The following is a 26,377-nucleotide window of genomic DNA, read 5'->3' as shown; positions in this document are numbered from 1 at the left end:
AGTGTGCTCTGCTGCATCCAAGAAAAGCTCCTGCTCTTTAATTCTCTGGAGTGTAGATCCTTTGTCAAGAATACAGACATTGCGCAGGAATTGCAGGTGCCGTGTGTGGTATGGGCTAGGAAGTTTACCAAGCAATCCCAATGTTGTCTGCAGTCTGAGGGCTGCCCCTAGAAGCAGGGTGTGAATTTCTGTGGGGGATTCTTCATGTGGGGCATCTAAATGCTCAGTTGGACAAAGCGCTGACCTTCGTTCTCCCTCTCATCTGAAGGCACGAGAGATGAAACGAGAGTTTCTTGAGTGTGACCTGCGATTCATGGGCTTCATCGTGGTCTCGTGCCCCCTTAAAGTGGACTCCAAGCCCGTCATCCGCGAAATCCTCAATGCCTCGCATCATGTGAGTGAAAAAGGGGTGCCTGCTGGTTGAGATGCAGTGGGAAGCGGAGACATGGGAGTCCTAGGCAAGCTGAGGAACCGGCCTGCTTTCCTATTTCTGTCCCTGCTGCTGCTGCTCCTCCTCCTCCTCCCACTTGTCCAGAGTCTTTGTTTCCCATTTGCTGCAGTTTTGAACAAAAGTCCTATTGTCTCCTTGTGATCAGCCCTTCCCCATGCACAGCATATCCCAAGGCAAAAGATGTGAGCTTAATGCCAAGGTGTTCAAGAATGTTGTTTCCCTCCTCCACACTCTTTAACAATTCTCTGCTTGTGAGATTGGATATGTCCTATGCTTGCAGGGAAAAACCTCTTCACACTCAAGTTCACATCAGTTGATTAGCTAGAATGGTGCTCCAGAAGAGATAAGAATCTGAAACATAATAAGAGCTTGGATGGGTTAGTAGACGCCCCTGCCAGTTGCTCCCTAGCATCTCGCATTCTGAGACATCCTGGAAGGTTTCATTTAGTGCTTGTAGCTAAAGGACCATTCCAGGATGAGAGAGCTCCCCAATGTGTTTCGGGGGAGGAGAAGAAGCTGACTATCCTTAATGCAAATGAAGTATTCCCCACCCCACCCCCATCAGGTGGGAAGGGGGATGGAATAGAGAGAATTATTGGGGGTGGGGGGTGGGGACAGTGGAGAGGTTTGAAAGATGGAGGGATGTGTCAAATGGCTCTTATTGTAACGGTTGTTGAGCTTGTGGTGGCAAGTTGGCCAAGACAAGCGAATGTGCTCTGATCTTCCCTATGGTACAGATAGAGAGGTTTGTTTCCTCCAGCGAAAGATGTTTCAGAAACCAAACACGCACAAACATACATTTCAGAAGAGAACATGCTTTGAGGTACAATGTAACACTAATTTTGTGATATATACAAAACAGCTTTATAAAAGTCCATGTGGCACATGTGCATTGAATCTCCAGTCCCTGCTAAGGAAAATGTCCCCTGATGCTGCCTTTTACTTCTTCTCAGGTAGTGATGATAACAGGCGACAACCCCTTGACTGCCTGCCACGTGGCCCAGGAGCTGCACTTCACCCAGAAGGAGCAGACGCTCATCCTGCAGCCCCCCAGTGACAAAGGTAGAGAGGCTGAGGGAGGCAGGGGGATGTGGTCATGGCCCAGGATTCTGTGACTGCAAAAGCATAGGAATAGTGCAGAACATAGTACACAGTACATAGTATTCAGCTTTCTGAAGATGCTGGTGAAAGGTCTTGCCTGGATAGCACAGGGGGGTCAGTTTACTACTATGAGCAACTGCAGTATGTATGGTGTAGAAATGCAGTGTAAGAAATGTGATGGAGACTCTGAAAGCAGCTGCAAATGGTTGATAGCTAGTGGAAGGGACTGGGTGCAGGAGAGGGGGGGGCAAAGGCTTGTTGAGTGTACAGTGAGGAGGGGAGGTTGGGGTGGTGGAGCCAGGATAGCTCTCTTCCCTGGGCTAGTTCTGCAAAGCAGGCAGCCCCTCCTCCTGCTCTTGCCTCCCCCTTAACCAAATCCTCTCTTCCAGATTGCAGCTGGCAGTGGCAGTCCATCAGTGGCACCGTCACTCTCCCCATCGTCCCCGATTCCCTACAGGAGCTGACCAGGGACCACAACCTGTGTGTCACAGGAGAGGGGCTCTCTCAGCTGCAGGCCACAGATGCCCAGCTGCTGCTTCGGCTCATTCCACATGTGCAGGTCTTTGCGCGAGTTGCACCCAAGCAGAAGGTGAGAGGTGCTTCCTCACTGCAACATTCTTAAGGCCCTTGCAGCCAGCAAGCCCAGGGATCCAGGGGGTGCATGATTCTCTCATCCACTGTTTGGATTGACAGCCTGCAACCTGGCACATGGCACCATCTTTGAAGAGAGAGTGTTGGACAGGGAAGTCCAGAGTTTGCATCCTGTATCTGCCATTGTGCTCTTGGAGTGGCCTCAGAGGTGGAATGTTGCAGGAGTAGCAGGTACCTTGGAGTCAAAATCCTGGGCACAGCTGTACAAATAAAAAATAAAATGGAAATAATAATATCTTTTTATCAGAGCAACTTCGGCTAGTATAAGAATGTGCAGACTTTCACTTGCCTCTTTGGTTTAACTAGAAGTGTGCTGCCTCTTTTACCAAAAGCACCAGATGTCCCTGTACTTGTTTTTGATCACTTGACTCTTGCCATCAAATACATAAGCTTGGTTGAGTCATGGCCTCTGTGGAAAGGATTTTGTCTGCCCCCAAGTGGGCTCCCTTACCTTCCCCTGGATCCATGTGGTAGCCTTTCCATTGTCCTGCATGTCTTGCAAGACAAAGGAGCTGTCAGGAGTCTATGTGTTTGGGTGAAGCGAAGCAAGCTCTTTGATGGCATGGATTTGAGTAGATGCAGGGGTCTCCAAACTAAGGCCCGGGGGCCAGATGCGGCCCAATCGCCTTCTAAATCCGGCCCGCAGACGGTCCGGGAATCGGCATGTTTTTACATGAATAGAATGTGTCCTTTTATTTAAAATGCATCTCTGGGTTATTTGTGGGGCCTGCCTGGTGTTTTTACATGAGTAGAATGTGTCCTTTTACAGTATTTAAAATGCATCTCTGGTTTTTTTGTGGGGCATAGGAATTTGTTCATTTTTTTTCCAAAATATAATCCAGCCCCCCACAAGGTCTGAGGGACAGTCGACTGGCCCCCTGCTGAAAAAGTTTGCTGACCCCTGGAGTAGAGGGTGGCAGGCCCTCTTCCTCACTCTATTTTCTCATTGCAGGAGTTTGTTATCACAACACTGAAGGGGCTTGGCTATGTGACACTGATGTGTGGGGACGGGACCAATGATGTGGGAGCTCTGAAGCACGCTGATGTGGGTGAGTGCTTATTCTGTTCAAAAAGTACCACTGATTAATTGAATTTCGGATTTTTAAGAATGAGTATTTAATAATACCCTTCAGTTAAGACTTGCACAGGATGGCAGACTTTCCAATGGAATTCCAGCTCAAAAAGGGGTCAGACAAGGATGTTTACTGGCTCCATTTTTATTTAACATCTATGTTAATCACATGTTTGCATGTAATTGATACTCACCCACCTGTGTTTTCTAGTGGCAGAAAAGTTCCAATTTTAATGTACGCGTATGACGCTGTACTTCTTTCTCAAACCAAAGTTGGCTTGAAACGAGCGTCAGAGAAATTCAGTGATCAATGTAACACCGAACTGCTAACAATTAATTTTGCTAAAACTAAAATTGCCCGCTTTGGCCGCTCCTTTAGGAAACACAATTGGAATATGAAGGGAAATGCCATAGATCAAACTAAGAACTTCCAATACTTAGGCATCACCTTCTCTTACAACGCCAAATTCTCAGCACATTTGACTGCATCAGCCACCTTAGCAGAAAGAAGTGCTAACACCATTCTTAGACTATTTAGAAGGAAAGGTGCTGGTTTCCTTCCTATGGCCCTAAAAGTCTTTCATGCAAAATCTCTGGTCCAACTTCTATACAGTTTACAAAATGGACTCTCTGCCAATCTTAAGATTCTCGAAACAGTCCAATCAAAATTTCTTAGATCCCTATTCAACACCTCTAAGAGCACATCTAATGTAATATTAAGGCAAGAGGCAGGACTGCCTAGAGTTGAATTAAAAGTCTGGGAACAAGCAATATCCCTCTGGTTGAAAATTCATTATAACACAGAGGGAATGTTATCTCATCTTCTGGCCGCAGCCCCTTATCCACCTTGGCTTACGCAAATTACTAACAAGATCAAACAAATTGGCCTAAACCCAGAAGGCCTCTTAAATGGTACTTTGAATAAGGCAAAAACAATTATTACTCAGAGGCTTTTCAATATTGAACTGCAAAAAGAAGATGCCTTACTCCCTGAGAACTACAGGTGTCTAAAATCTTGGCCTAATTTGGCAGCTACCCTGTATCTATCCAATATTACTTATAAATCTTATAGATGGGCCGTCTCCAGAGCTCAATTTGATGTGATGCCTTCAGCTGTGTTACCCGGCAAATTCTTGTGTGTACCAATCGATGAGCCCTTTTGCCCATGCATGTCCTATAAGGTGGAATCTGTTATTCACATTCTTTTATTTTGTGAACTCTCTAGTGAAGAACGATTGCGACTCATTTTACCCATTATCAAAATTCACACCTTTGCAATATTATCTGGAATTTCCCCCCGAAACATTACGTAAATTCCTTTTGGAAGATTCTTTGAGCTCAGTATCCTACGCTGTGGCTGAATTTTGCACCTTAGCTATTAAAAAAAACGTAAATCTCTTTTATTGAATAACATATTATTCAAATATAACATATTTGTCCTTCCCTCCGATGATGATATTGCTGATCTTTTGTTTGGAGTTGTGTTGTTTTGTATTGCTGGCTCTTGCTGTAATAAAATTGACTGACTGACTGAATGAGTCTTTAATTGACAGGCTTACATAAGCCAGGCATGGATTGCAAACTTCAGTTTATGATGCATTTCTCCCACCTCACACAAAAGAAAATGCCTCCTTTACAAGTTTTTCTGTACTCTGGCTACCTCTTCAGCTTACAACTTCAGCCTACTGATCAATTCTCTTATTGCAGGTGTCATAGTAAAACCTTCCTTGCTACCCTCTCCTCTAAGAAGCCTCCTTCTTATCCAGTTGGGATGCGGAACAAGGGAACTGCCTAAACTTTTCTGTTCCTGAAAGCAACTCGCCTGACACCTCCCAGTATCTTCTGTATGTTCTTGCAGGAGTGGCTCTACTTGCCAATGCACCGGAACGAATTCCTGAGCGCAGGAAGAGGCCCCCCCGCGATGGCCCTGCTGACGGGAGACCTGCTTTGCCCCCCTCCCTGGTTGGGAGTAACATGAGGCCCACCTCCCGCGCTGCCAAGCACAGGCTTATGTTGCACAGAGAAGAGCAGCTTGCCATGCAGCGGGTAAGTTGCTCCCCCCCCCCAATATTGGACTCACTTGTGCTTCAGGACTTTTTCCTTTGTGAAATTCCAAGGTGTTACAGGGAGACACACACTTTGCTCCACTCCTGTATCCATTGTATGCTGGAAGAAAAGTCATGAGCTTGAATGGAAGCTGGCCTTGTCCTTAGCCTGACCTAGATTTAAAAAATAATAAAATTCCAGTGACCGTGAACCAAGCAACTGTCCTCTTCGTGTCCTCTTTCCTTTTCCTAGTGACTGTAAGGTTGGCATTCATCGTGAATGTATCTCGTGAGGATAGCTTTGCTGTGGATTAAACCGCATGTCTTCCTAACAGGAGAGAATTAGCCAGGTGCTGAAGGATCTGGAGGAGGAGCAAGTCCCCATTGTGAAGTTGGGTGATGCCAGCATTGCGGCTCCTTTCACCTCCAAGCTGTCCTCAATTCAGTGCAGTAAGTAGGAAAGGGCAAGGCAGGCGCTGTGAGTACTTGGACCAACTCTGAAGGATGGGGACACCTCCAGGCATGTTTTGCCTGTAAATGCAGCCATTGAGCCTCTTTTCTGCACTGTTTGTGTGCATCCGACTAACCTGGAATCTTTAAACTATGCACGTTTTAGGTTTGCACTGTAAGAGGTGAAGTGGAATATTAGTCTGGCACTGTGTGTGGGAAGGGGCTGGGAAAGCAGGAAACCCCTCAGTTCTGAGTCCTGCCCCACCCAGTTCTTTTATTTGATTTCCAGTTTGTGGCCTCCAGAGGAACCCAAGCCAATCCACTAGAGAAGGTTTCATTGAATGAGTGGCCAGAGCAGGGCTGGAACTGGCCTTCTGCCAGCCTTTCTGGGCTTTTCCTTCCCAGATACTCCAGCCGTGTAGCTCTCAAGAGGGAAGGGCAACTCGTACACCTCATGCAAGCAAAGTGTTATTTCCTCCTCCAGTCTGCCATGTGATCAAGCAGGGCCGCTGCACCCTGGTCACCACGCTCCAGATGTTCAAGATCTTGGCTCTGAATGCCCTAATCTTGGCCTACAGCCAGAGTGTGCTTTATTTGGAAGGGGTCAAGTTCAGTGATTTCCAGGCTACATTGCAGGGGCTGCTGCTCGCTGGCTGCTTCCTTTTCATCTCCCGGTCAAAGGTAAGAAAGGTGGTGAGAAGGGAGGTGAACAATTCTACCCTCTTCATCATTTGCACTCTTTCCTTACAGCCCTTCCATGTTTTAAAGCAACTTTCAAAATTGGTCTGCCTTGCCACATTGACATGCTTATTTTCTTTCTCCGAGACCACTTTCCAAAGCAGTTGGTGTGTGCAGGGTTCAACATGGACTGCTTCCCAAATATTTGCAAGGGAATGCAGCTGGCCCACAAACCCATGACAGCTGCTGCTGCTAATAACATTTATTATCTGATTGGGTTGCCCCAGCCATTGTGGGCGGCTTGTGGCTGCCTGGTCCTGACCCCTTTTCTTCTTATTTCCAGCCTCTGAAGACCCTCTCCCGGCAGCGTCCGCTCCCCAATATCTTCAACCTTTACACAGTTCTTACAGTGCTGCTGCAGTTCATGGTTCACTTTGTCAGCCTGGTTTATCTGTATCGAGGTGCACAGGCCCGCAGTGACCCCAAGTGAGTGCTGCTTAGATTTAAGCTTGGAACTATGAAAATGTGAAAGGATATTGCTCACAGTGGAATTGGTAGCGGCAGGCTGGAAGGAATCATAGAATCATAGAGTTGGAAGAGACCACAAGGGCCATCCAGTCCAATCCCCTGCCAAGCAGGAAACACCATCAAAGCATTCTTGACATATGGCTGTCAAGCCTCTGCTTAAAGACCTCCAAAGGAGGAGACTCCACTACACTCCTTGGCAGCAAATTCCACTGCCGAACAGCTCTTACTGTCAGGAAGTTCTTCCTAATGTTGAGGTGGAATCTTCTTTCTTGTAGTTTGAATCCATTGCTCCGTGTCCGCTTCTCTGGAGCAGCAGAAAACAACCTTTCTCCCTCCTCTATATGACATCCTTTCATATATTTGAACATGGCTATCATATCCCCCCTTAACCTTCTCTTCTCCAGGCTAATGTCGCTCCCTATCATGAACACTCTTCCCAGGGCAGGTGTGAATGCAAGAGACAGCCCTGAAACTGGGGGTTAACATGATCCCTGCCCTAGGACAGGCAAAGCTGTTTCCTTGCATCCATCCATGCTCCTTCCTCCTCAGAGAAGCCCTGGAAAAGGGCCCTGTAAAGAAGAAGGAGAGATAGCCAAAGGGATCCATCAGCCCCAGTCCTTCCAGCTTGCACAACCGGCCCCTGGGAGAACACGAGGGTTAGGGGAGTCCTCCATTAAGTCTCCTGAGGAGTGGCCAGATAGTTCTGGGACTTGTGGCACTGTCTTACTACACAAAGCAGGTTTTTGTTTTCCCTTTTTTAAAAAGAGTGGCAGGGGGTGGGGGTGGGATGCCAACTCATGAGCTGGTTTACCCCTCTGGTCTGAAGTCAACCCAAACTCCTTGATGAAGATAAAACTGGCACCTATCTCTGTGTGCCAGTAAGGATGACTGATGGGAGCAGTGGAGCTGCATTGTTGGGGGAACAGCCTTCAAGATCTGGGCCCAGCTGTTGACCAACTCTTTGAGCACTCTTGGAGGTGGGCCGCAGCTGCACCCTCTGGTGGCAGGAGGTGCCAGTAAATAGCTCTTCCATGATGAAGGCGTGTATTGTTGGCACACAAAAAATGGTTACAGAATAGCCGCTCCCTCTCTCCTCTCCCCAGACTTGCCACAAACCTTCTCTCTAAGGAGTATCAAGTGGTGATCGGAGTGGCACTGTATAGGGACGCTCCCCTTCCCCAAGAAAGTCAGTGCCATAGCCACTGTCGGACGGGACATGTTTTAAAAAGGGATGTGCTGCATGCCCAGGAGTGCTCAGGGGGCAAAGGGCAAAGTCACCTGTTCTGCTGGGGAATTGGCAATGGAGACTGCTGAGGAAGGCCCTGGGAGCCGGTCTCTGTTTTATTTCTAACAATGTTGGTCCTCTCCTCCCACAAGTCTTTCCCATGAACAGCATCCAATGCACCAGAGGGAGAAAGGACAGAATAGTTCTGTTTGGAGACGAAAACGGAATAGCAAGAAACCAAGAACTGACAAAATAAGAATGAAAAGCCAAGGAAATGAGAAGCAGGAACGTAGAAATACTGTGTCCTAAGTCAAGGCAGGGAAGAAAATGGGAGGTGGAGGCTCAGGAGCCAGCTGGTGCTGCTATTTGGTTATCATGTGACCCCACACTCCTAGGACAATAACTTGAATTTTAAGGAGTCAAATTGTCAAGGGCCTTTCTCTGTTTCTTTTAAGGAAAGATGATTTTGTAGATCTCTATAAAGAGTTTGAACCCAGTTTGGTGAACAGCACGGTTTACATCATGTCCATGGCCATGCAGATGGCAACATTTGCCATCAACTATAAGGTGAGGTGGGCTCAGGTTTTTTGGTTTTTTGTTTGGCTCTCTAGGGTGTGCTGTAATTTATTTCCCTGCTTCTCTTGGGTACCTGTCATGCTGGAGCCTGATGCTCCATTTGAAGGCCAGGCTGTAAGATGCTGGTGGCCAGGGATCTCAAAGGGAGTGTGAAGCCAGGTGGAAGTTTTGCCAGGCCAGGAGTCCAAGTACTGAAACTCTTTGTCTGTGCAGAATGCTTTGAATAGTCTGAATGTTGCAAGCGGATTAGATTATCTGATGCTCTACTTTGAGTTCTTCAGGGTGCCCTACATGAGAAGTACTAAATATTTTTATTTTATTGATGGGGGCAGAAGAGAGGTTCAAAGAGAGCCATACCGTTTTTTGCAATTGCTCATATGACTGGGATAAGCTTGAGTACAAAGGAAACTACTTAAGCCACAAATTTGCATTTAAGTCTTGTGAAATTCATTACTTGAGATCGACTGTGTGTTCCAATAAAAACCAGGACTGCTTTCTGAGATACACACATTTCCTGCAACCCTTTTGTCCCTGGAAATAAAAGTGGATGTACCAGGGGAGGCAATGAATCCAAAGGATCTAGTGCCTTCCCAGACTTCCAACATGCCCCTCGACCAAGGAATAAACTCAGCCCAGGAGCTGGCATTATTACCATTCATTTTCTTCCCTGATGGAAGGGAAATAGTTGTGGTTGTGCTCTTCTACCCACCATCAGCAAGACCGTGGCAGGGCACTGGATTGTGCGGACCATGTCTTTGGTTCCAATCCCACCACCACCCAGCCTAAAAGAGATTAAAATCAGCTTCAACCTCACAAAAATCTTGATAATGAAATAAATGCCTAGCCAATAGACATTGATATTTTGGCCTGCAACATGCAGCCAGTCTCCGGATCCATGTCTGTTGAAGACAAAAAATGACAATTGGGGTGATAGTATTTGGGTTTGGTGATGCCTGCAATCTGGTTCTTGACTGCCCTTTCCATCCTTGTCTTTGTTGCTCAAGGGCCATCCATTCATGGAAAGCCTGCGGGAAAACAAGCCTCTGCTGTGGAGCATCATTCTCTCTGGGCTGGCCATTGTAGCCCTTTTGACAGGTTCCTCTCCTGAGTTCAATGAACAGTTTGGACTGGTAGACATCCCAACAGAGGTGAGTAGGCATGATCCTTCCTAGGTCTTTACTTGGGGATTGTGTTTGTGTTTAGGGTTTGTTTGTTGTTTTTTCACTTGGGGAGCTTCAGAAATGTCTGTTCAACTGGCAGGTAGCTAGCAGTGTGCATCTTAACCAGGGCCTTCTCTGACCTGGTGCCCTCCAGATGTTTTGGGCTGCAACTCCCATCATCCCTGAGTAACTCAAGGAAATGCATGTATCTTAAAATGTGATCCCTGGTAACTACTCAAAAGGAATAACAACTAGAACTGAACATGTACCTTTTTTGTGTCCCCTGTCCGTCCGTCACAAACTAGTTCAATAGCTGAAGAACCAGTGTCCCTATTGTGAGCTATTAAGTGGCAAGCATGTACTTTGTACTTGGTCTCAATGCAATATATTTTTAACCAGTCATGAAAATGTTCACAAATCCAGCTTATTTAAGTTGCTTCCTTACGCTACTGTGATAGTGGTATCCTAGCACAATTTCAGTTCAGCTCAAGATAATTATTTTTGGCGAGCAACCAAAAAGTGTGGTGGAATAAATGTTGCTATTGGGGAACATTCATGTTTTTCTATCCTTCTATTGCAGTTCAAAATGGTGATCACTCAAGTTCTTCTGGCAAACTTTGTCACTGCCCTACTTGTAGACAGAATCCTACAGTTTTTTCTTGGCAGCACAAAGCTCAGAGTGCCTTCTTGAGATGAACAGACCCCTGGCCAAAAAAGGAACAGCCACTGTACAGTTTTGCAAGAAGAATATTTATTCTTTGGACAGCCCTCTCTTACTCCAGTTTGGTACTGGCAGGCGACTTCCCCATTGTGCTGTTTTGGAAACCTCAACAAAGGCGGTGCCCTGGGGGCTACACCAAGCTCCACCTGTTTCCCAGACATGACAGCACCTGCTGACTTTTATACTACCCCTACACTCCTCAAAAGGTGGTCATGGGATTTGGTAATTAAATGGCAATCCATGCATTTTGAAATATGGCTCGAGTTTTCTTTGTGGTAAAATCCTTTCCTATTGTGCCAAATTCAACAGTTTTTAGAGGGATAGCACAAAAATCTTATCCTGGAGTTTGGGGCTGGAAGTCTTCTCATTTCACTTTCAGTTAAAATTTAGTGTTGTACTTCTATGGAAGTCATACTTTCATTGTATACAAGGCAGCCTATTCAGAAAAGCCATTACTATTTTTAAAGGTAAAGCTAAAATCTGCTCTTAAAAGTAGTGCTTTCCACAGAAAGTAAACAAGTTTGATACTTATCAGCAAGAAATACAGTACAGGGGATAGCATTAGCTGCCATCGGGCAAGATTGCATTTACAAACATGAGCTGCTAAAGTAATGCACCTGCTAGTTTCCTTTTAAAGAACATCTATGTGGTGAATGGATAGGAGTCCTGATAGCAAAAAAGGCACACTGTCAAACAAATTACAGCTGCTAGGAGATGCTGGGGGGGAGTCTAGCAGCAGCAGTTCTTTCGACGACAAAGCCATAGTTGTACTGAAAGCAAAACAAAACAGCCTTTATAAATCACACCACACAACTCTATCTAGTCTCAAAATTTCTCTAAGGACAGCTTAATAAGTACATTAAAAACCTCAACTGCTGCTTACCTCTTTCTCAATATCGGCAAGAGATTTGATATGCAAGCTTTTAAACGGAGAATAGGCCTAGAAAATAAAGAGCAATTATTTTTGCCTCGCCACACCTTAATTTCCCAAGACCTCACCTCAAACCCAATATTGCCACAACTAAAAACTTTCTTACCACCATTCCCTCTGGAAAACAAGTTCTGATTAGCAACACCTCCACCCAATTGAACTAGACAACCCCTCCCCCCAAAAAATCTTCCCTTAAAGGCAGAGCTACAGTACTGAAAACACACTTGGAATTGAGACTAATTCTTACATTCGTGCCCTTGGAGATGCTGCTCTCAAACTTGGGGTGAAGGGTGAAGGGCACTCCATCCATGGCTAAGAGGGAGAAAAAGAGTTAGGTTATTCAGCTGACAGTGAAAAGGACAAGGAGACATTTGCCACCCCACCTCTAGAGGGCAAAATGCTCCACTCAATCGCAACACTGTTTGGCTGCTTTCCTATGAAAGCAAGAGCAGTCCAAGAGTCGTGCTGAAAAAGTAGCAATCTCTGCTCCTAAACAAAGCAGTGAGAGCTCTCAAGGAAAAAGAAATTCACACAAAGCAAACTAATTACAGGTAGGTACCCGTGTTGGTCTGGCGTAGTAGAAACAAAATAATTTTTTTCTTCCAGTAGCACCTTAGAGACCAACTAAATTTATCATTGGTATGAGCTTTCGTGTGCATGCACACTTCTTCAGGTACACTGAAGTCTCCAGACCCTTATATATAGTGTGAAGGTGGGGAGGGGTATTCTCAGGAGGGTGGTGGGAATGGGCGTTTGACTGATAGGTGTGGAAACTCGTTGATGACATCAACGTTAACAGTCATCACACCTATCAGTCAAACGTCCATTCCCACCACCCTCCTGAGAATACCCCTCCCCACCCTCACACTATATATCAGGGTCTGGTGACTTCTGCTTCAGTGTATCTGAAGAAGTGTGCATGCACACGAAAGCTCATACCAATGTCAAACTTAGTTCGTCTCTAAGGTGCTAGTGAAAGCAAACTAAGTTTTAGTACCTCATCCCCTAGAATTCTGGCTACCTACCTGAGATGCCATAGACGTTTGAAGTATCATATATAGATTCATGCCGCTTCAGGGTAGGTTGCCTTTTGGGACCGGGTGGAACCACGGGCTTTTCTGATGGAAGGACTACACTGCAGGATTAGATTGGAAAGTTGTTCACAGCAATCTTATAAATACTCCTGATGAATTACAAGCCAGACTCTTTCAAGAGTGCCACACAATGGATTTCTCATCTTCTATGCTAGCGTTCTCTGTAGTATAGTATTTTTCCAATTTGTTTGGGCTTGCATGTTCTGAACAAATGTAGACAGCAAATAATTTACTTTTTTAAAATTCTGGCAAGATCCACTCACACTGAGCCTTGCAGTGACTCAGTATGATAGGACGTGCCCCCACCCACAGCTAGAGACCAGGGGTTTGTTCTTAGTTGTGCTGAGCCTTGGAGACACGTGCAGCTTATTCAAAGCACAACATGTCGTAATCAAGACTTTGCCCCTCACCATCCGGAAAAGGGGGGAGGGTGTCATCAGCTCTGACTGGCTAACACAACAAAAGGCTAAGGGTTGTAGCAAACTAAAAAAATAAGCGGAAACCCAGTTTCCTAATGATTACTTTGCAAAATATAATGAACAGAATTTTAAAAATAGGAAAAGTACCGGAGACTTAAGACAGAGGCCTTTGTTACATTAATTCTGAAGCAAGAAACTGATTTGTTATTAACTAAGAATTATAGGTTAATTTCCTTATTAAATAACGATTCTAAATTGGCAAATATTATATGACCAGGCAGGATTTCTTCCAGGACGTCAGATGAAGGATAATAAAAGGAATATAATTGATCTCCCAGAATACCTGGAACTAAAATGAAAAACAAGCAGCATTCATGTTTATTGATGCCTGTGAGGGGGAAACAGTACAGAGAGCTCCCTTCGATCTTGAGGAGCAGTTCTTCCACCAGCAGCGGAGGCAGCGGAGAGGGGGCAGAGTCCAGTGGGGAAGGAGGAAGTAGGAGACAGGGCTCTGGCAGGATAGCAGAGCCTCTGCTGCACGTGAGGGAGGAAGAGAGAGCGGGGGAAAGGGGGGAGAAGGAAAACATGGAAAGGAGACCCTTTTTCCCTCCGGTTCCGGAATTACGCAGGAGGAAGCGCGGAAGGAGATTTGGGGTGCCCAGACTCTTATGTTGGAAGAAAACGTGGGAAGCGTCACTCCAGGGTTCTGGGTCAGACTGAGAATATGTACCCTGTACAGCTCTAGCACTGTAAATAGCCTGCACACAATAAAAGCATGAAAAGGCAACGCTCTGGAGAGTCGTTACTTTAGAGTAGTCGCAACGCACCTCTGTGACAATGCCGAAAAGGCATTTGATAATATTTTGTGGTCATTTATGCAAAGATGGAATCTGAAGAAAGGTTTAGAAGAGGAATAGATGCAATTTACTCAGAGCAACAAGCAAGATTAATTGTGAATAATGTTATTACTGAAAAATGTAAAATCATGAAAGGGACAAGACAAGGATGCCCCTTGTCACCATTATTGTTTATTTTAATATTAGAAATCCTGGTGAGAAACATGAGCGCAGATGAAACCATGAGGAATAACAGTAGGAAATAAAGTATACAAGTTGAAAGCATTTGCAGATGACCTTGTCATAATGGGCCCATAAATTCATTATTGAAAGCATTACAAAAAATACAGGAATTCGGACAATTGTTAGGTTTTAAACTGAATAATAAGACCAAACTCTTATTATTCAGGTTTTAAACTGAATAATAAGACAGTAACAAAATTACTGTCAAAAATATATAATCTGTTTCTGGAGTGGGACACTAAGGGGGAACAGGTCAAATGTGTTATGATAAAATGGGCAAAAGATGTGGGACATAATATACAAATGTCAGATTGGGAAAGGCTTTGGAAAACAAGATATGAATTTTACTGCATGTACACTACTAAAAGAGAATTATATGAAAATGATGTACCAGTGGTATTTAGGTAAAGGTAAAGGGACCCATGACCGTTAAGTCCAGTCGTGGATGACTCAGGGGTTGCGGCGCTCATCTTGCTTTACTGGCCGAGGGAGCCAGCATTTTGTCTGTAGACAGCTTCTGGGTCATGTGGCCAGCATGACTAAGCTGCTTCTGGCAAACCAGAGCAGTGCATGGAAACGCCGTTTACCTTCCTGCCTATTTATCTACTTGCACTTTGACATGCTTTCAAACTGCTAGGTTGGCAGGAGCAGGGACTGAGCAATAGGAGCTCACCCCGTTGCGGGGATTCAAATTACCAACCTTCTGATCAGCAAGCCCTTGGCTCTGGTTTAGACCACAGTGCCACCCACGTCCTGTGGTATTTAACCCCAGTTAAATTAGCAAAAATGTATAGAACAGGATCTAGTAAGTGTTGGAAATGTAAAGAAAAAGAGGGTATGTTTTATCATATGTGGTGGGAATGCAGGAAGGTTAAATTTTGGGGGGAAATTATATATAATGAAATGAAAAAAAAATGTTTAGAATAACCTTTATTAAAAAAACCAGAAGCCTTTCTATTAGGTATTGTAGGAGCAGAAATTTCAAAAGATCAGAAAAAAATTATGTATGCTATGACGGCCGCTCAAATGCTGTTAGCCCAAAAATGGAAAGACGAAGCAGTCCCGACTAAAGAAGAGTGGCAAACTAAGTTAATGGATTATGCTGAAATGGTGAAACTAACTGGAAAGCTCAGAAATCAAGATGACGAGAAATTTAAAAAATAATGGGAAATGTTTATTATGTATTTGTAAAAGTATTGTAAACAGATAAATACACTGTCAGGATTTTAAGAACACTTGTAATTTTAGAAATAGTATAGGAAATCTGAGGTGAGAAAAAATTTGGTGTAGAACTGATACGGTAGTTTATAGGAAATGTAGTGAACCAGGAATGGTTGGGGGGAGGGAAGTCAGGGGATTCGGAGAATCCCACTTTATGGAATTGATATGGTTTGATGCATAATTTTCTTTGTTTATGGATGTTATTGAATTTGTTACTGTTGGTCTGGGTCGAAGTAAAATAAAAACTGAATGAATTTTTTTGTTTTAGTTTTAGTTTTTGTTACTTTTGTTGAAAACTTAACTATTTTTAGTCAATGAGCTAAAGTGGTATGAAAAGCCAATGTTGGGAAACCCAACCAGATGGGTTCCATAAATATTATCATTATCAACATCATCATAGTCCTGCCTCTACCACCATAAATCAGCTCCACTTAAAGAGGATAACAAATAGCATTGGTCACTGGTCTGCCCCACTAGTTCAGTGGTACAATGTACTCATTGGCAAAGATTCAGGACAGCTGTAATGGTAAGGTAAAGGTAAAGGTACCCCTGAACGTTAGGTCCAGTCACGGACGACTCTGGGGTTGCACGCTCATCTCGCTTTACTGGCCGAGGGAGCCGGCGTACAGCTTCCAGGTCATGTGGCCAGCATGACTAAGCCACTTCTGGCGAACCAGAGGAGCACAGAAACGCCGTTTACCTTCCCGCCGGAGCGGTCCCTATTTATCGACCTGCACTTTGATGTGCTTTCGAACTGCTAGGTGGGCAGGAACTGGGACCGAACAATGGGAGCTCACCCTGTTGCAGGGATTTGAACCGCCAAGCTTCTGACTGGCAAGCCCTAGGCTCTGTGGGTAAATTAGGGGTTTCACAGTACAGTTTCAATTCAGTTAACACATAAAACTACATTAACAGCTACAACTCTCCATCCAGAGATTATTTTTTGTTGTTATTAAAAGAAGCCATACATCCAGTTTTAGAAACATTAAGAGAGTTGTTATGGAGCTAGTAAAGTTTCCATCTGCTGCCCACCCTATGCAAATAAAGGGGATAGAGGTAACAGGCTCTCTGCCCCACAGTTCATGCTTATCCTCACCAGCAATTTGCCTCCCACAGAAGCCTGGAAGCTGGAACTGGAATGCATGTGCAGAAAGCTCAAACACCCTGAACCAACAGGTGGCAATCTGGTCTAGCAATTTAGTTGATCTCTTTTTGTGAATGAACATTTATAAACTGAGAAAAACAGGTGAGAACAATTGGCATTTGGATGGTTCAAGAATCTGGCCTAGTATTTTACTTTCTACAGAATAGATCCTATGCCAGTGAAGATGGGAAATCATGGTGGGTCGCATAACATCAATAATGATGTGGTTGTGACAAAAGTTGGACAGAATCTACAACAGGGGTCAGCTACCTTTTTCAGCCGTGGGCCAGTCCACCGTCCCTCAGACCATGTGGTGGGCCAGACTATATTTTGAAAAAAAATATGAACGAATTCCTATGCCCCACAAATAACCCAGAGATGCATTTTAAATCACACATTCTACTCATGTAAAAACACCAGGCAGGCCCCACAAATAACTCAGAGATGCATTTTAAATAAAAGGACACATTCTACTCATGTAAAAACAGGCTGATTCCCGGACTGTCTGCGGGCCGGATTGAGAAGGCGATTGGGCCGCATCCGGCCCACAGGCCTTAGGTTGCCTACCCCTGATCTACAGCAACTTACCCATCTGGTTCTAATGAAAGTCGTTTCATTTCTAGGTTCACTTTTCGTGGCTTGGGAAGGGGCTTGGGCTTGAGAATGTGCTCCTTTTTACACCAAAGTGCAAATCCGCTCATTTCCCTAGATGAGAGGAATATGGTTAGAACAAAAGCATGTCTCCCAGGAGCTACAACATGAGAACAATGACTACAGATTGAGTGCCTCACCCTATCCGCATGTAGTTTGGGATCACTTTATTTTTGCTACTCAGCAGGATGTCAAACACAGCAGTTTCAGCTGCAGTCAATGGAATCAGCTTGACACACAGCCTCTTCTTCTTGGAGAGGGAGGTTTCTGCAGCAGGAAAGCAGGAAAAGGAGATTAGACCCAAACGACATCAAAATAACACTAAGACCTTGCCTTCCTTAGATGGGCTTATGCATCCAAAAGTGGAGGGGAAGGTAAAGGAATATGCTCCACCTTGTATTTGGGCTTCCCTGGCCTGCACACAACTCCATGCACTATCAGAATAGGTTAGTCCACAAAACCTAATCTACACCCATGTCAGCTCCAACCAAATACATCTATGTGCACCTGAAACTCTTGAAAGAGACAAGGTACATTGAAGGTGTTTGTTTACACCTGGGAGGCCATTTTTAAAGTACATTTCTAAACACACAAGTTAAGTTGGAAGGTGTGAACAAACTTCTTGACACTGCTCCCTTAGTGTCAAATAATTTCCTGCTCCAAGCTATTCTACATAACTAGTCAAATTTGTACATAGAGCCAGCCAACATGAGATGTTTGCTGCACAAGTCATCTCATAAGGCCACACAGGTTCTAGCCCAGGCACCCCCAAACTGCAGCCCTCCAGATGTTTTGGCCTACAACTCCCAGGATCCCTAGCTAACAGGACCAGTGGTCGGGGAAGATGGGAATTGTAGTCCAAAACATCTGGAGGGCCGAAGTTTGGGGATGCCTGTTCTAGCCTATTTAAGAGAACAGTTATTGAAAGTGTAGCCCTTTATAAACAAACACAAATGGCATATAGAGGTCCTTCCCCACACAGAGATTCAATTATGACTCGATTTTATTTGAACACTGTTCTTATTTGGAGCAGGTGTTTTTCCATATTTGTTCTCACGGTTAAGACAAAAGCCAAAGATTCCAGCATCAGAAAATCAGGCTCCATTTGCTTTCTCGCAGAACAGTGCTTGGCTAGTTTTATGATGCCCGAAATACCTGCTCATGGGTAAACATGCTGTAGTAATTTAATCTGCTAGAAATCGGTTATTTCCAATAATTACAAAATAAACTTAAAACAGCTTCAGTCCTCAGACCTAACTTTTGTTATATCTCGATTATGAAATGAACTTTCTTCCTCCCCTTTCCTGTGTGCCTTCTTCTTTTAGATTATTTAAAATAAATACAGTTTTATTAGGGTTTATAGAGAAATATACAAAGATTATGATCAAATATCTTTATAGCATCTTCTGCCTCAGCAAAAAGGTCAGCATCTTTAAGGGATACTTCAGGTATAGGAGCCACTTAGCCTAAGGAAACAGTATTCAAATATTGGTAAATAAATAACACGTTCACAAACAGTTTTGAGTTTTGGCTGCTATATATGAGACAAAACTAAGTTGAACAAACTTGCACAGTTCTGCCTTGTCCCAGTCACAAGGCCATGTGGAACGTGAAAAAATGATATGGTTCCCATTTACATCTGTACCCAGCGGCCAAAAACAACAACCCACCACCTCAAGAAGTAGGTTAATTGTTCCATTATCCCTTAGCATCATAACCAATTAAAAAATGAGAGCCAGTACAAAGTTCCCCCATGGAGGATCAAGAAAAGGACTAAATGACCAAATGAACTTCCAAGGGAGGAATCATGGTGGATTGAAGGTCTTTCATTGGCTCCTTACCTAAGGAGATAGTTAACAGGGCATTGCACGCAAGTTTGGCTGGCAGCTTTCCCTTCCGAAAAGTTGAAATAAAGGGATTACCCTCTTGCTTTGAAAAGTTTTTCCTCTCTGCCAGAGGGTTTTTTTCCCCTGCCCTGTGGGTCAAGTGACTGGAAGCAGAGGACCATCATCTTGTCCAAAACAGACTACAAGCCATACAAACGCCTCCCTTTCTTAATTTTCTTCAGAATGGGATAATTTACAACCTAAAAGAGTTTTTGTGTCTGTCAGTGAAAACTAGCACCTGGTGAGTTAACTGCTTTTCATAATGAAGGAAAGAAAGCTACTGTTTAAGGCATTGAGAAAAAGTGACAAAAAGCTGGATCTATGGTGTGAAATGAGAAAGTTTTAAACAGACAAGGGGAACCTCTGTGAAGCTTTAAGTGGATTCCCCCCCCCCCCCGTTTGACCAAAGTGTGTTTAAGAAATTAAAAGGTACTTTGCTAGCTGACACTGCATCCACAAGAATGGAATTTTCTTACACAATAGCTTTAAAAAGAGATGTAGGAAAATAGCCTCAACCATCAGAAAGCCACTTATAAGAAAAAGAAGAGAGAGGGGCAGAAGGGGAAAAGGAGGTGGAAAATAAAATAAAATAATTTATTATTTCTATCCCATGCTGGGCGGCTTCCAACAGAGTATTAAAAACACAATAAAACATCAAACATTAAAAACTTCTCTAAACAGGGCTGCCTTCAGATGTTTTCTAAAATTCAGATAGTTGTTCATTTCCTTGACATCTGATGGGAGGGTGTTCCACTACCAATAAGGCCCTCTGCCTGGTTTCCTGTAACCTCACTTCTCACAGTGAGAGAACCGTCAGAAGTCCCTCAGAACTGGACCTCCATCCTCCAACTGCCTCCAGACACTCACACAGGACATTTACCACCTTCACTGGTTCTGATTTGAAACAGAGGTAGAGATGGGTATCATCCGCATACTGATGAACACTCAGCCCAAACCCCGATGATCACTCTCAGCGGCTTCATAGTCATGTTAAAAAAGCATGGGGGGAGAGGACGGAACCCTGACACACCCCACAAGTGAGAGCCCAGGGGTCTGAACACTCATCCCCCCCAACACCACTTTCTGGACACGGCCCAGGAGGAAGGAGCGGAACCACTGTATAACAGTGCCCCCAGCTCCTCTACACGGTCCAGAAGAATGTCATGGTCAATGATATCAAAGGCCGCCGAGAGAACCAGAAGAACTAGGAAACAGCTTTCACCTTTGTCCCTAGCCTGCCAGAGAGCATCAACCAGTGTGACCAAAGCAGTTTCAGTCCCATGATGAGGTCTGAATCCGGACTGGAAGGGATTCAAATGGTCCACATCCTGCAGGCGTGCCTGGAGTTGTTCAGCAACCACCTGCTCAACCACCGTGCCCAAGAATGGAAGATGTGAGACTGGACAATATTTGGCCAGGTCCAAATATGTTTTTTTAAGCAGTTTAAATAACCACCTTTCAGCAGGTCTGGGAAGGCTCCTTCACAGAGGGAAGCAACAAAGGTTGTGTTCTACAATTTATAACAGCAACACACACTTATGTAATACATAGGTCAAATGCAGGCATAGGCAAACTCCGGCTCTCCAGATGTTTGGTACTACAATTCCCATCATCCCTTGCTAACTAGCCCTGTGGTAAGGCATGATGGGAATTGTAGTCCCAAACATCTGGAGGACCGGGGTTTGCCTATGCCTGGTCAAATGGATACAAGCTAACCCTACAGGATAGCTGTCATAGCCCAGGACCACAAAGTATCTTAGGTACATTCTGTACATGGAAATGGAAGCTATTCTTGGTTAGTTTCTGCTGAAGAACTGTTGTTATAAACAGATTTCTACCAAACAAGTATCCAATGAATAGGCAGACTTACTGGGATCCAAAAATTCCTTAGCGTAAGTGTATCCGTAAGGCAGCGGGGTTTTCTCACTCAGGATTATGACATCATAAAGTACATCTCCTGTGGGGTTCTGAAAAGAAGCAGAATTCATAAAGTCCAGCAGCACTGAGTTACTGGCACCCACCTTCTACTGGCACCCAGGCATACTCCTTACCTCACTGTTTATAGCTGATGTAGAGCATAGGAAGTAACCAGATTTCTGTGCAAATCCCTTTCCAAAGTTTGCAGGTGCTCCTTCTACAGTGGATGTGATCTAGAGACAGCAGGAGAGATCAGAACACCTATGAAGTGACAGGGAAAAGTACTGTCTTGATCTATTTGCTTGATAAAGGGTCACAGGAAGAAAATAGATTTTGCAAGTTAATATTCAAGATCCAGAGAGCCTTAAAAAGCCACATTTTAAAGAGATTGTGCCACAGGAACTCTCCTGCAGAATAGGTGCTGCTTATTAAATAGCACAATGACACAAGCAGGTGTGAAGCATGGAAACAGTGGGGTGGGTGGGGCAGAAAGCAAACCAGTCCATGAATGAACAAGCCAGGCCACACTGTAGCCAAACCAGTTTTAAGTGAAACGTCAACACTGCAACAATGCTGAAGGGCACATACATGTTGCTGACTAACTAAAACCAAGTCAGGAATCTGTTGCCAAACTGTCAGGTCAGATGACCTTTCATTATCATCTGCTTAGCTTGGTTGACAGCTGAGCTATGTTCACCAGGTCTTTGTATTCAGGGCTGCAAGATAGCCAGCAGATGGCAGAAGAGAACTAGACTCAATAAATATGCTAGAAAGAGGAGCCTCAGTCTAAAAATACTAGAGGACCTAGTACTGTACTCCATTGGTATAAAACAGGCATGTCCAACAGGTAATCGTGATCTACCGGTAGATCACTAGACGTCTGCAGTAGATCACTGGTAGATCACTGGCTCCCCCCAAAGAAGCTGAACAACTGTGGCTCCCCTAAAAAAAGCTCAACATTTTACCTCCTCCCTGAAAGAACTCAACAACTTTGACCCAAACCCCCCCAAAATAGGGCTTCCTCCTTCCTAAACAAAGCTCAACAATTTTGACCTGAACCCCAAAAAGGGGGTAGATCACTGCCAGTTTTTAACTCTGTGAGTAGATCGCAGTCTCTTGGGAGTTGGCCACCCCTGGTATAAAATACTATAGCAGCACTGTCACATCAAAGCCCACTCAGCCCTGGGCTCCTCAAGATGCTCCCAGTAGAACAATAATATTTTGAATTCCTGTTCAAAAGCATTTTGTCTAGAATTAAATTATAAATGTTCCTCACAACAGCCCTGCAAAGCAGGCCACTACTATCTCCCACAAGCAAGTGCTTAATCTATCAAACCAAGAGGGGTTTGGCATGCCTGGCTCCTCTCTCCTCCGCTCTCGGGGGGTCTCTCTCTCGGGGCGGCCTTCCTGAAGCACCGACGGAGACGAGCCCCGAGGAAGCGCAGAGAGACCCAAACCGTGAGAGAGAGAGAGAGAGAGAGAGAGAGAGAGAGAGAGAGAGAGAGAGAGAGAGAGAGAGAGAGAGGTGACGGGGTCACCCGAGGCCACCCTGGGGCGGGGGGGGGGGTCTCGTCCCTCACCGGAGTCCATCCCGCGGGAGCCCCGTGGGCGGCGGCAGCGGAGCTCCACCCCAGGCCGGTGAGCGGAGGGCTCATGGCGCCCGCGGCCTCGGGACGCTCTTCCGCTCCGGAGAACGAGGCGGCGGCCTTTGGTAGAACAGACTAAAGAAGAGTCAACTACAACGCGGGCGTCCGCGAGAGAAAGCGCGACGGAGCGTCCGTCCGTCCGTCCGTCCCGGGAGGCGCCTCTCGCTCTGCCCCCCCCCCCGGATTGGAGAGAGAAAGCCGTTGACTCGTCCGCCTGTTCGCTCACAGCGGACCTCTTTCGATTGGACGCCTTCGAGCAGCCAATGAAAAGTTCGCTCTCCTCCGGACATTTCAGGGAAAGCGGAAGAAGCGCGCAGGCGCCCTGCCTCGTCTTCCTCGAGGCCAGGGGGGTGGGACTTCGCGTCGCTTTTCAACGCCTTTCCTCCGCTCCGGGAAGGCGGGGCAAGTCCACGGTTAGCCAATGAAAGGCCGCTCCGTCGATCCCGTAGCGGAGAACTTTTGCATGTTTTCAAAGAACGGTGGAGAACTTTTCTGAAGTTCCTCGCTTTATCGTTCTGTTAACCGCTTGGAAATAAGTTTGTTTGTTTGTTACAACCAAACGGCACAAATGTTTTATGAAATAACTAAATGAGCAAACTCCAAAAGCCAGAGCTGGGCAGTGCCTTCACTGAGAACCAGTTGGGGAGTTGGGGAATTTGATATTTTCACATGCACGTGACTCGTTTCCATTTTTTCAAACTACTTAAGAGAGTCACCTCATAGAGTGGGTGAACATTTCCATGCAAAATAGTCAGTGACAGGGATAGCTGTCTTCAGTAGCCTCACCTCTGGAACTATGCCCCCCCCCCCCGGCAATCTGTTTACTGGGGAATTTTCCAATCACTCACCCACCCATCTCCCCCAAAGTGTTGCAATGAGGACTTCCGCTTGGATCGCACATAGCTGCCAAGTTATCCCTTTTTTTAAGGGATTTTCCCTTATGCTGAATAGGCTTCCTCGCGAGAAAAGGGAAAACTTGGCAGCTATGATCGCAGTAGAAAACGGCTGACAGATTCCATCTCTCCGATCCCATGAGCTGATTTACGAGGCTGCCGAGGGGAGTATGCAGCCTCCTGAAGCCCCCCCCCCCCGGGTATGGGGGGTGCAGTCTCACCCGCAGTGGCCTGTTACCAGCTTCGACCTCGGAAGGAAGAAGCTGGGAACCCTGAGTGGGAAGCCCCCGTGGGAATTTCAGATCCCCCAGACGCCTTTTCTACGAGTGAATACAGGCTCCATGAGAAGAGAAAGATTGGATTAAGTCATGGACATGTTTCAGACAAGAAAAGAAGATTTATTCTGCTAAACTCTGCCGCTGAGAGAACAAGATAACAGAGGAATGTAACCAACAAGAAATGTATTTGATGGGACTGAAGGGGGGAGCGAGAACTTTATAGCTTTGCTTCATTATATTTACACATAACAACCTCCCACCTGAAGAACCGAAAAATAATATTTACAAAGCAAGCGAGATGAGAAAGTTGAAATTTATTGAATCAATGTTTTTTTTGAGTATATATACTGTGTGAATTGAAAATATGAATAATCAGAGTATTATCCTTGGAATCGCCTGGAATGTAAAGACTCCTCAAAGTATGGTCATCAGAGAAGCTGTCTCATTAGCAGCTGGAAACTTGTTGAGACATTTTTGAGTTATGACACAACTTTAATTCAGAGTCTGACATGAAGGAGACTATGTCGGCTGGAGATTAGTCAAAGGGGGGAGATAGCCATAAATAAGACATTGGATGTGTGTTTATAGCTTTGATTTGGCAATTCTCCCCCTGGAAAGACTATCTTGAGAAATACCACAGGAGTGATCTGGAGTGAAATACCACACGAGTGTAAAGATCTGATTTATGGTGACTGCTCAAAGATGGCTGTTGCGGACTGAGAGAAGGATTTTTGGATTCTTGGACGGACTTGGCAAGATACCAGCATGCGAAGAGACAGTGTTAATTTACAGAGGAATCATAGGCACAAATTCACACAGAAACTTATATTATGTTCAAACTCACTTGCCTGAGAAAACTCAGGGGCTTGAAAGAAGATGAAAAGACTTTAATAGAGTATTGGATGAGATCTGGACATTATGGATTAGAAAGCAGTGACAAGAGGAGGAGGGAACTTTCTGAGTCTGAAGCATGGGAAATCAATTTTAAATTTGTATAATTTGGCAGAAGATTTGGATTGTTTAAATGAAATTTGTATAATTTGAGAAGGAATTAGATGTTAAAATGGGAAAATCTAATAAAAATGTTTATTAAAAAACAAAGTATTGCAATGAGGGATACAATGATGTGATGGGGGTGCTGTGGGGGCAGCCCCCCTTACTTGAGCCCCCCTCCTCTTTGCTGTTAGCACACCTTTTCCCCCAAAGCTTAAACACCTCTTCAGTGGAAATGCCGTCTACCTCTGCTTTTGGGAACCCCACCCCTAGCAATTCATTCATCTGCCTCCTGTTCCCCTTCTGCTCTAAATTCCAAGAGCTTGTTTGCTCTCTTTCCCCCTTTGCAGCACATGTTGGAGGTCTGGCAGCCCTATCTACCTGCACTTCACCTAGCTGCCTTTTTAAAACAACACTTTCCCCAATAGATCTTCCCTGAGCGGGCTCACTGGACTCCACTTCTGAGTTCCAGTTGTCATTCCCCCCCCCCCCGGATCCCACCCCTGGGCAAGCTCACTGGACTCCACTTCCAAGTTCTAGTGTCATCAACAGGCCACACATCAAAGACCTTTTTTTACCATGTAGAAATATATTAAATAAATTGTCCAGTAGCACCTTAGAGACCAACTAAGTTTGTTCTTGGTATGAGCTTTCGTGTGCATGCACACTTCTTCAGGTACACTGAAACAGAAGTCACCAGACCCTGATATATAGTGAATGGGTGGGGAGGAGTATTACTCAGAAGGGTGGTGGGAATGGGTGATTGGCTGATAGGTGTGGTAAACCTGTTGACGACTGTTAACAACTGCAATTGGTCTTACAGGAAAACAGCAAGGGATGAGATGGCCAAAAATAGCTTTATCATGTATAATGAGATAAGAATCCAATGTCTCTATTCAGACCAGGTCTCTCCATGGTTTTAAGTCTGGTAATAAGTTGTAATTCAGCAACTTCTCTTTCCAGTCTATTTCTGAAATTCTTTTGTAACATGACAGCTACTTTGAGATCTTGTATAGAATGTCCTGGGAGATTGAAGTGTTCTCCTACTGGTTTCTCTGTCTTGTTATTCCTGATGTCAGATTTATGTCCATTTATCCTTTGGTGTAGGGTTTGGCCTGAGAGCTGAAGGGCACTGTTGGCATTTGATAACATACACAATGTTAGAAGATGAGCAATTAAATAGTCATGAGATGGTATGTTTGAGGTTGTTGGGTCAAGTGATGGTGTTTTTACAATGGATAGAGAAAATAATAAAACAGATAAGCAGAGCCAGGAAGAGATAGACAGGAAAAATTGACCATTTCAGATCACTATCTCCTCAAAATTCCTCTTTTAAAAATTTAAAAATTATTTAAAAATTTAAAAATTAATAATTATTCCTGGAATAATTATCCCATACAGGATCATAGGAACATGCAAGCCCACTCACCATGACAAGGTGATGATCCAGTAAGTGAACATTTTTAAATAGCAGCTAGAACACCAAACAAAATTCTTGAGACAAAAGAACAACATTATAAAAGATCTGCAAAATATTTCATATCATCTTTGCACCAAAGGGTTTTGC

General features: G+C 44.7%; 2 protein-coding genes across 2 annotated transcripts in view; one reads left to right on the top strand and one right to left on the bottom strand.

Moving 5' to 3' along the window:
* ATP13A1 (ATPase 13A1) overlaps positions 1 to 10,911 on the top strand; it is a 40,172-nt gene extending 29,261 nt beyond the window's left edge. Inside the window, exons 16-26 of the mRNA XM_035101667.2 lie at positions 269 to 394; positions 1,405 to 1,513; positions 1,942 to 2,141; positions 3,156 to 3,252; positions 5,134 to 5,321; positions 5,656 to 5,770; positions 6,255 to 6,451; positions 6,792 to 6,934; positions 8,657 to 8,768; positions 9,782 to 9,925; positions 10,518 to 10,911. Of these exons, the coding sequence (XP_034957558.2) occupies positions 269 to 394; positions 1,405 to 1,513; positions 1,942 to 2,141; positions 3,156 to 3,252; positions 5,134 to 5,321; positions 5,656 to 5,770; positions 6,255 to 6,451; positions 6,792 to 6,934; positions 8,657 to 8,768; positions 9,782 to 9,925; positions 10,518 to 10,628 (1,542 nt within the window). The 3' untranslated portion in view covers positions 10,629 to 10,911. The remainder of the gene's footprint in view (positions 1 to 268; positions 395 to 1,404; positions 1,514 to 1,941; positions 2,142 to 3,155; positions 3,253 to 5,133; positions 5,322 to 5,655; positions 5,771 to 6,254; positions 6,452 to 6,791; positions 6,935 to 8,656; positions 8,769 to 9,781; positions 9,926 to 10,517) is intronic.
* Positions 10,669 to 22,959, bottom strand: MVB12A (multivesicular body subunit 12A). Its single transcript, XM_035101684.2, has 9 exons — positions 22,581 to 22,959; positions 21,135 to 21,233; positions 20,954 to 21,050; positions 17,338 to 17,464; positions 17,135 to 17,251; positions 12,615 to 12,724; positions 11,837 to 11,901; positions 11,542 to 11,598; positions 10,669 to 11,428 (listed from the first exon to the last, which is right to left on the bottom strand). Exons 1-9 carry the CDS (start codon positions 22,653 to 22,655, stop codon positions 11,366 to 11,368), a joined length of 810 nt encoding a protein of 269 aa, XP_034957575.1. The 5' UTR covers positions 22,656 to 22,959; the 3' UTR covers positions 10,669 to 11,365.
* Positions 22,960 to 26,377: the final 3,418 nt, after the last annotated feature.

This window comes from Zootoca vivipara, chromosome 2 (assembly GCF_963506605.1).
Source record: "Zootoca vivipara chromosome 2, rZooViv1.1, whole genome shotgun sequence".
In the NCBI taxonomy this organism is placed as follows: Eukaryota; Metazoa; Chordata; class Lepidosauria; order Squamata; family Lacertidae; genus Zootoca; species Zootoca vivipara.
Note: the sequence above shows the minus strand (reverse complement) of the source record. Positions and strands in the feature narration are given on the sequence as shown.

Coding starts and splice junctions, on each gene's coding strand:
- MVB12A (XM_035101684.2), bottom strand. CDS start 22,655: ATGAGCCCTCCGCTCACCGGCCTGGGGTGGAGCTCCGCTGCCGCCGCC. Junction 17,252..17,337: donor CCAAACTACATGCGGATAGG/GTGAGGCACTCA, acceptor CCTCTCATCTAG/GGAAATGAGCGGATTTGCAC. Junction 11,902..12,614: donor AAACGTCTATGGCATCTCAG/GTAGGTAGCCAG, acceptor TCTCCCTCTTAG/CCATGGATGGAGTGCCCTTC.